Source organism: Panthera tigris, chromosome D2, assembly GCF_018350195.1.
Source record: "Panthera tigris isolate Pti1 chromosome D2, P.tigris_Pti1_mat1.1, whole genome shotgun sequence".
NCBI lineage: Eukaryota > Metazoa > Chordata > Mammalia > Carnivora > Felidae > Panthera > Panthera tigris.
The window spans coordinates 71704145-71720753 of NC_056670.1; the positions used below are offsets into that span (position 1 = coordinate 71704145).

The following is a 16609-nucleotide window of genomic DNA, read 5'->3' on the forward strand; positions in this document are numbered from 1 at the left end:
TGAGTTGGCTTCAAGGGATGAATGATTTCAGAAAAATTGAAGGCATATAGGAAGGATCTCCTAGACAGTAGGGATATTATAAGTGCAGAAGGCACAGATTCTGGAAACCCTGGGCACAGTTGTTGAGCAGTGAACACTTACATTGACAAAAATGCAGAGCTTGTGGAGAATAAAAGATGGTGTTTGATGAGTGGGTAGACACAAGAGCGTGGCAATCCCAAAATGCCACTTTGGACTCCATGTTACAGCAATCGCAGAGCGATTGAAGTCATGAAACCATTTTGACCCATAGATGTGTTCTTTGGACAGCAACGATTTTGAGATTTGGCGTCTTTAAACAACTCTTATACTTTTTTTTTTTTTTTTTTTTTTTTGGGACAGAGAGAGACAGAGCATGAACGGGGGAGGGGCAGAGAGAGAGGGAGACACAGAATCGGAAGCAGGCTCCAGGCTCCGAGCCATCAGCCCAGAGCCCGACGCGGGGCTCGAACTCACGGACCGCGAGATGGTGACCTGGCTGAAGTCGGACGCCCAACCGACTGTGCCACCCAGGCGCCCCAAAACAACTCTTATACTTTTTAGTTCACTCTAGTACCCACCACTACTTGTTTTCTTATTCTAGAAGTTTAGACAGTCTTCTTACCTACTATAGGCATTGTGCATTGTGGTTAGGCATACATGCTCAGAAGATAGGCTACTTAGTTCCAAGTCATGGTTTCGTCTTTTAGGTCTTCTTTAGGTCTACCACCTTCATTATGTTCCTTACACTCAGAGCTGCAGTTTCATAATTTCAAATGGGGATAGTTCCTGTCTCAAGGGGTAGGATTAAACTCACGGAAGCGTGTAGCCTAGCACAAAGCATATTATGAGCACTTAAATGTTAGCTATTATTAAATTACCCACCTGAGCCTTGAAGGATTTTGAGTTTGCCACCTTACTTTGAAACTAGTGAACGTTTCTGAGAAAGGAATAACACATTTTTTCTTTTCTGTGTTTTTTTTTTTTTTGATCTTTTGAGGCCTAGAGTATTAGACCAAACCCTGCTTACATTGTAAAGACTAGTCCACGGACCTCAAGTAATTCTGTTAAATCCTCAGCTGCTGGGGTTAGGGTTTCCAGTGATGCAGCTTCATTATGATGTCTAGAAGTGAATCACTCACTCATTTGCTCACTCTTTGAGAGGGCCAATGGAGGAAGGAGCAAGTAAGTAGCCCATTTTGCCCATTGGTATCTTCCAAACATCCAGTGATTCTTGGAGCAGCAGTTTCCCTGGCTATTTCCTGGGTTCAAATAATGGCCTCACTTACAGAACATTTCTATCATTGTGAATTTTAAGCACTGTCATCTTGAAAATCCTTATGATTCCAGAAGCTTCTCTGGTAACTTGCTTGTTTTCCATAGCTGGAAAATGGGAAGAGATAACAGAGAATTGTTGCCTCCAAAAACAAGAACTTGAAAATATGAATACAATAGTTTCAAAAACACCAGAGCGAACAAAACAAGTCTTTTTCACTCTAAAAGTGCTGTGTCCTTAATAAACAAGGACTGCTAATTATATAACTGTCAGTGATATTTTCTGGCACGGTCTAAAACCAGCTTCTTGCGGTACAACAAATATGAAAATGTCTGGAAGTAAATCACAGTGTCTGAGTGCTATGGGCAAGCAAACCCATGCCTTATCTTTTTCAAAGGCAGCCATGGAAAATGCATGATAAATTACACAGTTCAGTAAACATGTTATGTCATTGTGAAATGATTTTGATTCATGGTTATGTATCTATCGCTAAACAACTGGCAAACCTCAAGGTATCAGAAATATCATTTGTGGTGTTTTGCTAATTTCTGTTGCAAAATTCAAGTGCTATAAGGCGGTTTTTTCCTTTAAAATTCTTTATTGAGAGTGAGATTTGTCACAAATTCTTTGGAGATATGTGAATTCTTGGCGGAAGTCTCAAAGAGCTGTGCTAATCACTAATATTTTTAATATAATGAATAATTAATGTTTTTTTGCTGCTATCCTTTTATGAAAATGTTGTGGCCAGAAATAAAAAGCTGTAAGCCAATTTGATTTGCAAATAGAATTATAAGCTCTTTTAATGTAGTTTATCAATATAAAGAAATTTCTGACTGTTTTCTCTACAACACTAGGAGAATTAAGAGTGGGGAATTATTATAAGGACACTTTTACACAAGAGGCTTTTCATACAAGCAGAATTCCTTTTCCGTGGTCAAGATATTTTACTACACTATTTGTTGCTGAGTCTCTGATGTTAAATAATTAAGCCATTTTCCACCTGAAATTTATTTTTTACTAATTCTTCTCCCAGTTGGTGCATTTCACATTAGCGCTTGATGGTTCAACCTTTTCTTCCAGTATAAAAGTAGCCTGACAACACAATCAATTGATGTGCTCTCAAATTGTTTCTTGTTTTTCTAAATGCCCTAAACCAAGAGCCACTGTTTCTCAACTATTTTTGTTTGTTGTTTTATCTTGTTGTAATCATAAAATTTTTTTCTTCTAATATTTTTAATACAGTATTTTAACATAAATTTGGATATTTTGAATAGTTCCAATTATTGCATTGAGACCTTAAAAACAAAACAAAAAAGAAAGCCTTGCCTGATGGTAGAAAAGGATAAATTATTTCTTAGGTATATTAAAGGGGTGTATGTTAAAGGGGATTTTAATATTTCTGATCTGTCCCCATTATTTAAACCTGAATTCATTTTTTTCCTCTTAGTATATTTTAACCAATTGACCTTTACATATACTTTGCATTTATTAAATTAGAATAAATTTCAGAAGCCTGGAAATATGGCTCAAAACATTCATAGTATTTTTCTGTTAGCCTTGGAATATGACAAGCCTATTCTCTAAATATTTGCATCATTGGAGAATATCTATGTACTTATGCTGATTTTGACTTAACATTTTCAAAAATAAGTCTGTTAAATTAAATGTAAGCTTTAAACTGTAAAAGCGTAGATCATGCAACTTGATACAAGTATTGCAACATGGCTTACAGCATATTCCTGGAAGATTTTTATGCCCTTTACTTCTTCCATCAGGACCACTTTCACCTTTATATTGAAACCTCCCAAAATGTATCTGTATGAGGATAATTTTAAAACATGAGATTTATGTTGCTATAAAGGAGAAATCCTTTATAACCACATAAAACTGTTGTCACCAGAAATTTCAGTCTAAGTTTTACATGAAAGGGGACATATTTTATCTTTAATGCCTCGTTAAACTTTCTGAAAACGGCAGTATTCTAAAATATTCTTGGTGAATGTCTGTATTTCTTCTGAAGATTTCAAATGTGATCAACAAAAACTAAACAAATCACTTGTTCTAATAATTAAACCAGTGGTACTTTTTTTCTTCTATCTAATTTTGCCTTTATGCATAGATGTTGCTTTGACATATCAGCAGGGTCTCATCTGTCATTTTCTTTTCAGTGAAATGGCCAAACTCACCTTTGCCATGCTAAAATGGTATTCTCACTGTTTAAAAGGTGACATTGTATTTAAACCCGAATTCTTCGTGCATGCTTGTGTCCACTGGACGTGTGTGCACGGAGTATGTGTGTTCACATATGTGTGTGCTTGCACGTGTGTGTACACACACGTGTGTGGGTACATGTTTGTACATGGCGCACATATGATAAACTACACTGTGTGGTTCAAATGATGGACTCAGGAGGCAGCCTGCCTGAATATAAATCTCAGCCCTGCTACTTCCTGGTTACATACACTTGAGCAAGTGTTTTTCGCCTTGCGTCAGCGTTCTCATCTTACACAGTTGTCAGATTTAAACAAGTTGATATGTGTAAAGAACTTTGAATACTTAATCCATAGTAAGTACTTAATACAATACTAGCTATTACTACTATAATCATTATAGATTCATTTACTCTATCTTTAAGGTTATATTATTTATACAAGTGCATCAGCTGGTGATTATGACATACATATTTCACTGAAGTGATATTAAAGATGTGCCAAGAAAACATTTTGGATTGTGATAATTTAATTAGACAAACTGTGTGGTATAGTACATCATTGGTGACAGGAAACAACTGTGAGAAAGCAACAAAAATTGCATAACTTGGTGGCTCACAGACTACCTGTCAAATGGAGTGAAGTGCATTTATTTATTCAAATGTAGGCCTACAGCACATCTCTTTCGTGCCAGGATTGGGTGTTAAAATGAAACATGGCACCATGCAATCCAGCGGTCATACTCCTTGATATACACTCCAAGGATTTGAGAACTTACATGCACACAAAAACTCACTTGCTAAAAAGGGAACAGCATGATGGGAATGAGAGCAGATAGTAGACCTCTCTAAGTGTATTTTATTTTCCAGATCTAACCTGGAACCATATCAATGTCTTAAAAGTATAAAGCAATATTAAATAAAAATGGAAAGGGGGGCAATCCCACCAAACTCGGCTTCTGAATTCACAAACTTACCTAAGTTGGGATGGAATCAGTGGCAAAACCACACAGAGAGGACCTATTTCAAGTGATTTGAAACATGCAGTATTTGACTGTATGTCCTTAGTGAGATGTGGCATATATGCACTTAAGACAAAATAAATAAATAAAATCTACAGAGAAGTCAATTTTAATTAATTGTATTGTCAGATGTAATATATAATCCTATATTTAAATTGTATTGTAGCATAAAAGTAATTACCAATATTATTAGATACCAAGATTTCCGACATAAAAGAAAAGAGATACAAACACTCAAAGAAGTTTAAATAAAACAGATTAAATTTGAATTGGCAGTTTCATTATGAATCCATGGTATATCTTTCCTCTTTAAAAAAATTTCTGAGTCTGGAGGGCGCATTGATATTTTACACAAATCCACCTTCACTGAAGACATGATGCCCAGCTTCTGGGAATTCTGTTGGATGTCTTCAGCTGTCAGTCCTTTCTGGGATTACCGTGACACAGAGAAACACCTTGTCCAAGGTCATGATCATGGGGCAATGATAAGTAGTAACTAATCTTTGAAGGGGGGGGGGGTATAAAGGCCTGGCCCACTTGGCCCAACCCAGTTGTTGAAAGATTCTAGCTCCAGGTCTCCTCCTGGGCCTGCATCTCAGTTCAGCCTTTTCCCTCTGTCTAATGAGGCTTCCTTCCTTTTCCTTCCACCTTTTTTTTTCAACCATAAGAACCTCTGCTTCTTAACTCTGTCTCCCAGGGAATCTGCTTCTTTGGGAACCCAGTTTTTGACCCTGAGCTCTATTGCCCAAAACTTCCTAGAACAATAACCAACCCAGTAGCAATAGAGACCTCTTTTGTCTGGGATTAATACCATTTCCCAGCAAGGTTCCTTAGACAAACGTCTGACTGCAGGTCTGGGACAGGTAAAAGACAGGGAAGCTATCAAAGGCATTTGTGGTCATGTCAGAAGAACTCAGGAACCAATTTGAAGACATTCTCATTGTTCAAAGATAGTACAATTTGAACAATTAACAAAACTAGTAATGACAAAATTGTAACTGCTATCAATTGAAACACATCAGAAATGTTAAAAGTTATAAATTTATAATTATAATATAAATTGTCATGTTTGGAGAATGCTAACAAGTACTTATTCTGAAAATTAATAAATAAGGGGAAATAATCAAGCATTTAGCCTATCTGAACTATAATAACTCAGTAAACTAAGAATAGAGGGTAGCTTCCTCAACTTGATGAAGAATATCTACAAAAAACATACAGCTAACATCATGCTTAATGGTGAGAAACTTGAAGCATTCCCACTAAGATCAAGTACAAGGCAAGGATGTCCCCTTCTCACCACTCCTTTTCAACATTGTACTGGAAGCTGTAGCTAAAGCAATATGATAAGAAAAGGAAATTAAAGGTATACATATGGAGGAGAAAGAAATGAAGCTGTCTTTATTCTCATATGACATGATTGCCTATGTAGAAAATCCAAAAGAATCAACAAAAACACTCCTGGAATGATAAGCAATTATAACAAGGTTGCAAAATACAAGGTTAATATACATGTCACTTCCTTGCCTACATACCAGTAGTGAACAAATAGACTTTAAAATTAAAGAGACAGTAGCATTTATACTACTGCCTCTCAAAATGAAATACTTAGATATAAATCTAACAAAATACATATAAGATCTGCATGAGGAAGACTACAGAACTCTAATGAACAAAATAATAAAAAAGCTAAATAAAAGTAAAGATATTCTGTGTTCGTGGATATGAATAATCGATATTGCCAAGATGGCAGTTCTCCCCAACCTAATCTGTAGATTCAAAGCAATCCCAATCAAAATGCCAGCAGGTTATTTTGTGAATATATACAGACTGACTCCAAATTTTATATGGAGAAGGAAAATACCCAGAATAGCCAAATAGTATTGAAGTTAGAAGACTGACACTATCCAACTTCAAGACTTACAATAAACCTACAGTAATCAAAACAGTATAGTATTGGTGAAAGAAGAGGCAATTAGATCAATGGAACAGAAGAGGATCCAGAAATAGACCCACATAAATATAGTCAATTGATCTTTATCAAAGGAGCAAATGCAATGCAAGGAAGTAAAGATAGCCTTTTGATCAAATGGTTCTAGAACAACTGGACATCCACATGCAAAAAGAAAAACAAATTGAAAATAGACACATACCTTATACCCTTCACAGAAGTTAACTCCAAATGGATCATACACCTAAATGTAAATTGCAAAGCTATAAAAGTCCTAAACGATAACATAGAAGGAAATCTGGATGACCTGGGATATGACGATGACGTTTTAGATACAACACCAAAATCACAGTCTGTGATAGAAATAATTACTGAGCTGGAATTCATCAAAGTAAAAAACTTCTGCTCTTCAGAAGATAATATCAAGAGAATGGAAAGATAAACTACAGACTGGAAGAAAATATTTGCAAAAGAGACATCTGATAAAGGTCTATTTCTAAAGTATATCAAGAACTCTTAACATTCAATAAAAAGAAACAAATAACCCAATTAAAAATGTGTGAAGACCTTAACAGATGCCTCGCCAAAGGAGATATATAGATAGCAAATAAGAATATGAAAAGATGTTTCATATCATATATTATCAGAAAAAATTCAAATTAAAGCCACAAGATGCCACAGCACACCCATTAGAATAGCCAAAATCCAGAACACTGACACCACCAAATGCTGGTGAAAATATAGAACCAGAGGAGCTCTTATTCACTGTTGGTGATAATACAAAATGGTGCAGTCACTTTGGAAGATAGTTGATGGTTTCTTAAAGAACTAATGATCATGTTCCTATTAGTTGATCCAGCAATCACACTCCTTGATATTTACCCAGTGGAGATGAAAACTTATGTTCACACAAAAGCCTCCACGTGGATGTTTATAGTAGCCTAATTTTTATTTTCGGAAATTTGGAAGCAGCCAAGATGTCCTTCAGAAGGCAAATGAATAAATAAACTGTAGTATATCCAGACAATGAAATGTTATTTGACACTGAAAAGGTATGAGCTACCAAGGCATGAAAATACATGGAAGAACCTTAACATGCATATTCCCACGTGAAAGAAGTCAACCTGAAAAGGCTAAATTCGATATGATTTGAACCATATGACATTCTGGGAGAGGCAAAACTATGGATACAGTAAAAAGATCAGTGGTTTCCAGGGTTTGGAGTAGAGAGGAAGGGATGAATATGTAGAGGACAGAGGATTTTTAGGCAGTGAATATACTCTGTATGATACCATAATGGCGGATACATGTCAGACTCCTGGACTATGGTCTAACACAACAGTAAACCCTAATATAAACTATAGACCCCTGGTGAGTATGATGTGTCAATGTAGGTTCATAAGTTATAGCAAATATACCATTCGGGTGGGGGCTGTTGATGATGGGGAGGCTATGCATATGTTAGGGCAAGGTGTATATGGGAAATCTTGTATCTTCCTCTCACTTTTACTGCAAACCTAGAACTGCTCTAAATAATAAAGTCTATTAGGGGCACCTGGGTGGCTCAGTGGGTTAAGCGTATGGCTTCAGCTCAGGTCATGATCTCACAGTTTGTGAGTTCAAGCCCCGCATGGGGCTGTGTGCTGACAGCTTAGAGCCTGGAGCCTGCTTCAGATTCTGTGTCTCCCTCTGTCTCTGCTCCTCCCTGGCTCATGCTCTGTCATTCTCTCTCCTTCAAAAATAAGTAAAAACATTAAAAAAAATTTTTTTGAAGTCTATTAAATTAAAACAAAAAACAAAAAACAGAGGAGCCTGTGTGGCTCAGTCGGTTAAACATCCAACTCCTAATTTCTCCCCCCACCTTCCTCTGTCCCTCCCCTGCTTGTGCACACGCTCTCTCTCTCTCTCTCAAAAAAAAAAAAAGTAAATAAAAATAACATGCTAAAAATAGAATAAAGAATACTTTTCAAAAATATGCACCAATATTTAACCTCCTCCCAAGAAAAAATACCCTCTAACTGCTAATGACCACTGCTATGAAAACACTAGGTATTACTACAATAAAATATTCAGTTGAACTATTAAAAAATGAGACACTGTATATCCCCATCCACTAGGAGGGTACAGTTTAAAACACTGAAATAGAGGTAGGAGAAAAGTAAAACAGCAATGTTCTATCAATTAGGCAAGTTTAAAATTCTGTTTTCTTTTTCAGGGGGCACCTAAACCGATAGCCATTGAACCGTGTGCTGGGAACAGAGCTGCTGTTCTGACTGTGTTTCTTTGTCTGCCGCGAGGATCATCAGGTGCCCCTCCTCCTGGACAGTCAGGTAAGATGAGTGGAACCACCAGCAATTGAGCAAAACATGCGGACTAAACAGAAGAAATAAACAATACTACCACATAGCACAGTGAGGATATTTACGTGGTTCTAATTTAAAGCATGGCCGAATTTATTAGAATACAAACTTTTCCAAAAGATCTAGAAATCTACATTGCTATAAATTCAGATTTGCCAGGATTTCTCTTAAAAATACGTGTAAAATACATGTGTATGTTCGTGTGTAATATACACGGATATGTGTGTTCACACACACACACCCCAATTTGTTGTTGTAACTACAGTGAGAAATCTCATTAGCATGGCAAACAAATTTTTGACTTCGGGGCAGCTTCTTTTTTCCCAGTATGTGTGTCATATAGGATACAAAGTTATAAACATGATTAGAAGTTTGCTTCATAAATATGGAACCAAATTAAGGAAGTACTTGCATGTTTGGAATGTGTAGCCATGTCGGAGGGTGCTAGCTTCATATCACATACAATGAATATGTGTCCTTGTTATCAGCACCAGACAGCTGGAGCTCATGGGCCAGGGAATCCTCCCCATCCGATGGCACAGTCAGCCTTTGCTTCTGAATCTCCTTTTCTTACATGAAAAGCATATTTTGAAAATGGGGGTAACTGTATGTGTCCTCTGGGAGTTCTTCTCTTCGCTGTGATGTTGTCCGTATTGTAAATATGCAGAATGTTGAGTGTAACTTGTGATTAAATAACAAACCGTGCTATTTCTCTCTTTTTACATATTCTATTCCATTTACTTACAATGTGAAGTTTTTCAATCTCCTGATTATTTGCTCTCTCCAACACTTAGGAAATGGATGCTTTTTGAGGGTTAAGGTAATTTCAAATCAGTCTTTCTTTTCAATTCCCCTGAAGTATAAAGTGCCAGAGATCTGGCAAGGTCTCAATAACAGTAATTGATGTTGAACTCACCGCCCTGCTTATTTTTTCTTTTCTTGGTTCCCTAGCTAGCTTTGACCTTGCTCCTTTCTTGATTTGTATCCACCCTGGCACAAAAATGGAAGCTACACTACTTTATACCCTGTAAACTTCAGATGTTCATGTAACAGAATTTTCCCATGTGGGGACAGAGGGTTTCCATCACCTCTAGCATTGTCGTTTGTGGCATCTGATGATACCTTGTTGCAGGGATTTTCACCCAAAGCTTATTTGTAGATGTTCATTGAAAGAAATAAGCATGCTCTGTACTTTGTCATACACCAAGGGAACGTCTTGCACTTCTTTCAGAACCGCCATGGTAAATGTAAATGGGATGCAGGAAGAATAGTTTGGCACTGGTCAGATAAGATGAATAATTATAGGTACCATGCCCAGCTAATGGAAGCATTGTTTTAAGGCTGGGATGATTTCCAAAACAAACACTTTGCTAATGAAAACAAGTTCGTGTGATATACACCAAGGTTCTTCTAAATCCTTGACAAGATGACGTACTGATGGGCAGAGTGAAGGCAACTGCCAATACTCTGTCCTTTTAACCTTTGAGATCTTTTTGATTGATGTGAAAGAACCAGGTAGCAGTGTGGGCCATTTCCTTAGCTGTGTTCTGTTACGATGCGTTATGATTACTAACGCTAATGCCATTTTAGATGTGCATAGTTCTCTACTCTTTACAAAGTATTTTCTTATTTTTCACATTTGATCCTCAGGACAAGCCCATGCAATATGTATAAAACACACTTTGTAAATGAAGGAATTGAGATATAGAAATCTCTTTATTTCTACATTCAAGGAATAATTAGGAAACTACTAGAGTATAAAGCTAAAGAACCAAAACATACTTATTGCTAACCTTCTAGGTAATTTTCCCTGATGATCTGTTAGCAGAGAACTTATTTCTCTATAATCCACAGCCCATGTCTTCACAGAGCCCAACATTTGAGGAGTACTAAAAATGTCTGCAGAGTTGAAACCAGTCAGTAGACAAAACCTTGAGTTAACTTACCATACTTTTTACAGAGCCTGTAGTTTGAGCTATGTTGGGTATCTGTGTGCATAATTCAGGATGCATTTGTTCTTTGTTTAAAAAAAAAAAGCTAACAAATGTTTTCCAGCTATTTTTATAAGAGTAGGTATACTCTGAGTCTACTTCAAAATACAGTATTCTCTGCTGTCTCTGCAGTCTACTTTGAAATGCATCAAAAACATAGTATTGATGAGTGGGTAGTAGGATGGGTAGATGGACAGATACATTATAAAGCAAGGAAAGTAAATGTGAATGGTAGAATCTAGGTGGTGGGAATGCAGTTGTTAAAATTCTCTCTTTCCACTTTGCTATAGGTTTGAAAGTTTTTATGGTAAGATGTTGGGAAACTAAAATAAAAACTCCTGACTTCACTGCAACCAACCGACCAACCAAACAAGCAAAACAAACCCCTCCCCCCTAAAAAAAAAACACAGTCAGTGTCTGTAGAGGGTTTTCTAATGTTCACATCTCAGTTTTCCCTGAACAAAGCAAATACCGATACCAATATACAAACTAAATTATTTATTTTTTTCGCTCTTCATCAAGATACTTGGTGTGTACACAGCCAATTAAAATGTAACAAAATATAATCCAATATTTGAGAGGATGTGCATGCCAATGATTTTTGGGGAACCATATCGGCTCTTGGAAAGGAAATGGTGACGTTGGTTATCTCATTCCGAGAGTTGGGCTTATCTCATATCTTTACAGAAAGTCCATCTATGTGCCCGTGCTGGTCACAGTGCCGCACACGTGGAAAGCAGTTCGTACATACCTTTGACGAGAATAGTGGTAGAGGGGGAGCTTTATGGACAGACTCCCGACCCATCCCCACTATGTGAAGGACAGGGCGCCGGGAGCCTTCCCCTGGCTATTGGGAGATTTATGTCTCCAAATATTAGCAAATGTATTCAATGATTAATTAGTCTTACTCATTAGATTTTAAGTTCTCTTGCAGTACTTAGCACATTCTCAAAATGTTTGACCAGCCCCTTTTGAAATGTAGCTTTTGAAATGTTGAGTGACACTTTTCATAATGCACTCTTCCTTACCAAGAATAAAGGCACTTAAGACAAGGATAAGTTTGGGGACAAGGAGATGGTGGAGGCATCCCAGGAGCATGGTGGTTTTCTCCCCGAAACTGAACTTCAGTACTGACAAATAAATGATTCAGAAACACACAGGTGCTAGGTTTTAGCCATCTCTTTAAAGTAGCAGCTAGTAATTTTTTTTAGCATATGGCATTATCGTTGGACTTTATTCTCCTTCCACCAGAAAGCGTGTCAGTAATTCCTAGCAAGTAATAAGTATCTAAAATGTGTGAGGTCCTTTCCATGGCTTTCATCGTAACAGCGGTCAAAAGGAAAACTGCAGATTCATCCTTCAGCTTACCCCATGTACTAAATATTTTTTAATGTAATGAATTTAGGTGTTTGTGAGCAATTCTCCCTCTTGGTGGCTTAGAAGAGTAAAAGCAAAACATATTAAATAGGCTTTTTGGCATTCCTGGAGCTGGACTAATTAGGTTCCCAGCTCCCCCACCCCCGTAAACCTGCTGCTTCATGACTGTATTTTGTGTGTGTGTGAGAGAGACTGCTGCCAACCATGCCACACTCTTTGGGTTCACGTGGGATTTCTGGGGTTGACATTTGCACAGTGTCATCAGTAGAGGTTGAAACACTGACATCCCCATGAAAACAGGGCACATCAGGTAAATGCTGCATGACACTGAACAACCAAGCATGACTCCAGTCACCTGGGACACAGCAAGGTCCCCAGGAGTTTTGGAGTCACATTAAGATGAAATGTGGACAAAGTAAATACAGCTCTTCAAAAGCATAAATTGAAAGTGATAATGATTGCCATCACTTTGTGATGGGAGATTATGGATTTCATCGTTTATGGATTCTCACTAATAACAAGCAGATTAACTCTTCTCACTGGATTAAGAAATCTCAGGGGCACAGATGTCCACTGCCAAAAAGGAGCTATGTGTTTCAACTCAAAGTAGAATTTTGCCCTGAACTTGCCTCATATTTGATGGAGGCTAGCATTACCAAAAAGAAGACAGTGCAACGTCTAAGGTTTTGATTTTTTTTTCTTTAGGCTTAGAACTTTTGGCAGGATGACCAGATTATTTTGAAAAATCTAGAAATATTGTATAATGTTTAAAATGATAGTCAACTCACAGTGCCATGGGTAATGATGACAAAAAGAGACCTTGGTTTAATTGAATGAAAAAGAGGTAGGTCGGGGCACCTGGGTGGCTCAGTCATTTAAGTGTCCAACTCTTGATTTCAGCTCAGGTCATGAGCTCACAGTTTGTGGGATTGAGCCTCACATTGGGCTCCGTGCTGACAGCACAGAGCCTGCTCGGGATTCTCCCTCTTCTTCTCTGTCTCCGCCCCTCCCCTACTTGTGCTCTCTCTCTCTCTCAAAATAAATAAACATTAAAAATAAAAATAAAAAGAGGTAGAAGAAAGCAAACTAGTAGTTCTGAGCATTATATCAGGTGCTTTCCATACAGTCATTAGTTTAACCCTCTTAATGATTCTGAAAAATAGCTATTATTATCCCACTTTTACAGACAAAAAAACAAAAAAACAAAAAAAAAAAACAAAAAAACCTTGAAACTCAAAAGAGATCAAATGACTAGTCCTGGGTCCTACATCTAGTGAGAGAATGAGCCAGAACTCACATCCAGGACCATGTGCATCCTCAGCATGGGGGACTCTCCCTCATCACAGTGCTTCTCTGGACAGTCATACAAGAGTACTCCAGAGATTCCTTTTCCTGAAAAGCTTTATATACAGAGTTGAAGAGAAAGGACCTGGCAGGTTCTATAAGCATTGAGCTTAAGGAGAGAAGAAGGATAGATTTCTCTTTCTTGGTGATTTAACTCCAGAACTTTGTAAAGTGCAGCGATGTGCATACCATGCCAAATTGTTGTGATTCAGTGTATGTGATAGCAGTGAGGGGCTTGCCATTAACGGAAAAAAACTTCAGCTCGTATATGTGAGCTATGGACTTGAGTCGCAAGTCCTGAGATCTAGATCCAACTCTGCCACCGACTAGCTGTGTGTCCGTGGGCAAATTTTGTAGTAGTCTCCGGGTCCTATTTTCCTGTGTATAAAATGATGGCGTGGAGGTAAATTCCTAGGATGCATCCCACACCGATCCTCTTATAAAATTCTACTACAGATTATGCTAAGTCTACCAGCTTGGTGTAGGAAGGGCAGATAACGTGTACCTTAACTTACCTTTCCAGCTGCTCAGGACCAGTGAAGAAACTATATTTCTATATATTTCTGGTTAGTGACTAAAAGAATTCTCTCTGATTCTTAAATTTTAAAAATATCTTAATAGTGTTATTAATGAAGGCTAGTTTTCAGTCTTCTCAGCATGTTTGGAAGATGGAGATAGTTCCTATCGCCCCACTGTAGAAGTAAGCAAAAGGGATGTCACAGCACCAGTGAGAGGCAGAAGGTCGTCTACCTTCCCAGAGATGGTTTGGGAACAGACTGCAGGTCTGCAGGTTCTCAGTGTGGTACTCTTTCCTCTGAAGCCAGTTTTTAAAGCTCATTCACATTTTCCAAAGGCCTCTGGGTTTTCCTGTTCCTTAAGCCTCTCTGTTTTCCTTCCATAACTTTGCCAGTGTATCTTCACACTTGTAGAAACACACCTGCTGATCTAATGTTAGCACTCTCTCTGGTATTGGTGGCTGGAAAAGGAAATAAAACTACTGAGCCATATCAAGACTTCATTATAAAAAAAAAATCGTGGTAGTTACCTTTTAACCTCAAATCCAAGTATTATGTATATCCACCATATATATCTTCGTAAAGAAGAAAACAGAAAAATGGGTATTGCATCGCAAAATAAACTATAAAATTAGACAGAGAGCCCAGGCAACAGCTAAACATCTGAGATTATTGTTAATAAATATGACTCTGGGTCAAAAACATACCTGTTTTTAAAAAGGCCCACAAATCAATAATAGGAAATAATTTTATCTTCTATTCATTTGAGAATATTTAGAAGTATCTGCTACATGCCAGGCACTGGGTTTATGGTAGTGAACCAAACAGAATTTCTGTCCCCATAAAGGTTACAGCCTATATGGAGATAAATGTGAAATACACAATCATGCCAATGAATCCATAATTACAAATTGTGTTAGGTGCTATGGACCAGGAGACAGTGCTGTGAAAGAGAGTTGAAATAATACTGATCTACAGTTGCTAAGCTTAATGTCATTGTAAGGGAGTAACAAAATGGTGATCATTCAGATGCTCTTTCCTCGGTTCTCATGCCGCCATGTCTCTGTCCTGCTCGACAGCTGAATAGTCCCCACCTTGCCTCCTCAGCTTCTGGAAACGCTCCCCACTGGTGTTCTGCGGCCTATCTCAGGTACCCACGTAGAATTTACTTACAGATAATGGACGTAGAGCACCCCTCTGTTCTTGGTCTGCCTCATCTGCTTCTAAATATAGGTGGGCATCCCCCAGGTTTGATCCTTTAGCCAACTTCTCATCCGGCTCCATCCTGTCCCTCGAGGGTTGTGCCCTCGTCACTCCCAGGGGAGCTAATTCCTGACCGACCCTGGGTCTCCAGCCAACACTGCTCACCTGTTGAACACTAGCATCGCAACCTGAATCTGCTGCTCTCCCCCTTCCCCCTCTCCCTGTTACCACCACCTACTCCCCCACTGTTACTGTGAAGTTCGTTGCTTCAGAGTGGCTCAAGTTTGAAATCCCAGAGTTGCTTTCCTTCTTGTCTCTTTCTCCCATTTTACATCCAAATAATCATGAAGCTCTTTTAGATTTTGCCCCTGTGGCAGATAGAACATCCGTCTCCTTCTGGCCGTTCTTCCTGTCTCCAGTTTTCTTCTGGGCACTGGCGCCTCTCACTGGACTCCTGCCAAAAGAGAGCACGATTCTAATCACATCACCGTCTTCCTTGTAAACCTTTGCCGACTTTTCATTGCCTGTTCAAGTGAGTCCAGACATTTACCCTGGGGTGTGAGGTCCTCCTCCACCTTGCCAGAGCCTAGCTGCACAGCCCCACCGGCGAGCCGGGGGCCCTTGAGTTGTCATTTTTAACTTCTTGGACCCTCTGTTTTCCCATCTGTAAAATAAGGGAGATGACCACATGGTATGTCTTCATGATTTTTGCCCGGCTTGGAATTCCACGTGTATGTTTCTCCCTATGATTCCGTGAGCGTGTGTGTTGTCCGTCCCACTCACCGTTGTTCCTTGTGCTTGAAATGCCCTCTCCTGCTCAGCTGCCAGTTTCCAAAACCCAGTTCAGAAAGCCAGTTCCTCTACCACGAAGACTTTGGTTCCCTCCATGCAAACATGACATCACTCTCCTTGAAATCCCTTGGAATTTCCTGGTTCAGTTCTTCACTGCCTCCTAGTGGGTGTCACTAGGGTGTTGTGAACTTTTCTTCACTTTCTCCCCAGGTAGTAAGCTCTCTGTGGGCAGGGGCTATGTCTTATTTTGTCTTTGAATCCCCAGCAGCTAATAAGTTCTTGGTACTTAGTAGTTGCTTGATAAATACTTAACTGATTAATAAAATTTAATTACCTTTAAATGATAGAACTTCACCAAAAAAATGTGGAGAATATATATATATATATATATATATATATATATATATGTATATATATATGTATATGTGTATATGTGTATATGTATATATGTATATGTATATGTGTGTGTGTATATATATATATATATATATATATATATATGTGCTACAAATGTAAAATTTACTGGTTATAATTTTACTTTCAGGCCCATA

At 38.2% G+C, this 16609-nt stretch overlaps 1 protein-coding gene across 4 annotated transcripts in view; it reads left to right on the forward strand.

The window, feature by feature from the left end:
• The window catches only part of ATRNL1 (attractin like 1), a 757637-nt gene that overhangs the window by 637960 nt on the left and 103068 nt on the right, over window positions 1-16609 (forward strand). For all 4 annotated transcript variants that reach the window (XM_042960329.1, XM_042960330.1, XM_042960331.1 and 1 more), the window contains exon 28: window positions 8692-8806. In XM_042960329.1, the coding sequence (XP_042816263.1) occupies window positions 8692-8806 (115 nt within the window). The remainder of the gene's footprint in view (window positions 1-8691; window positions 8807-16609) is intronic.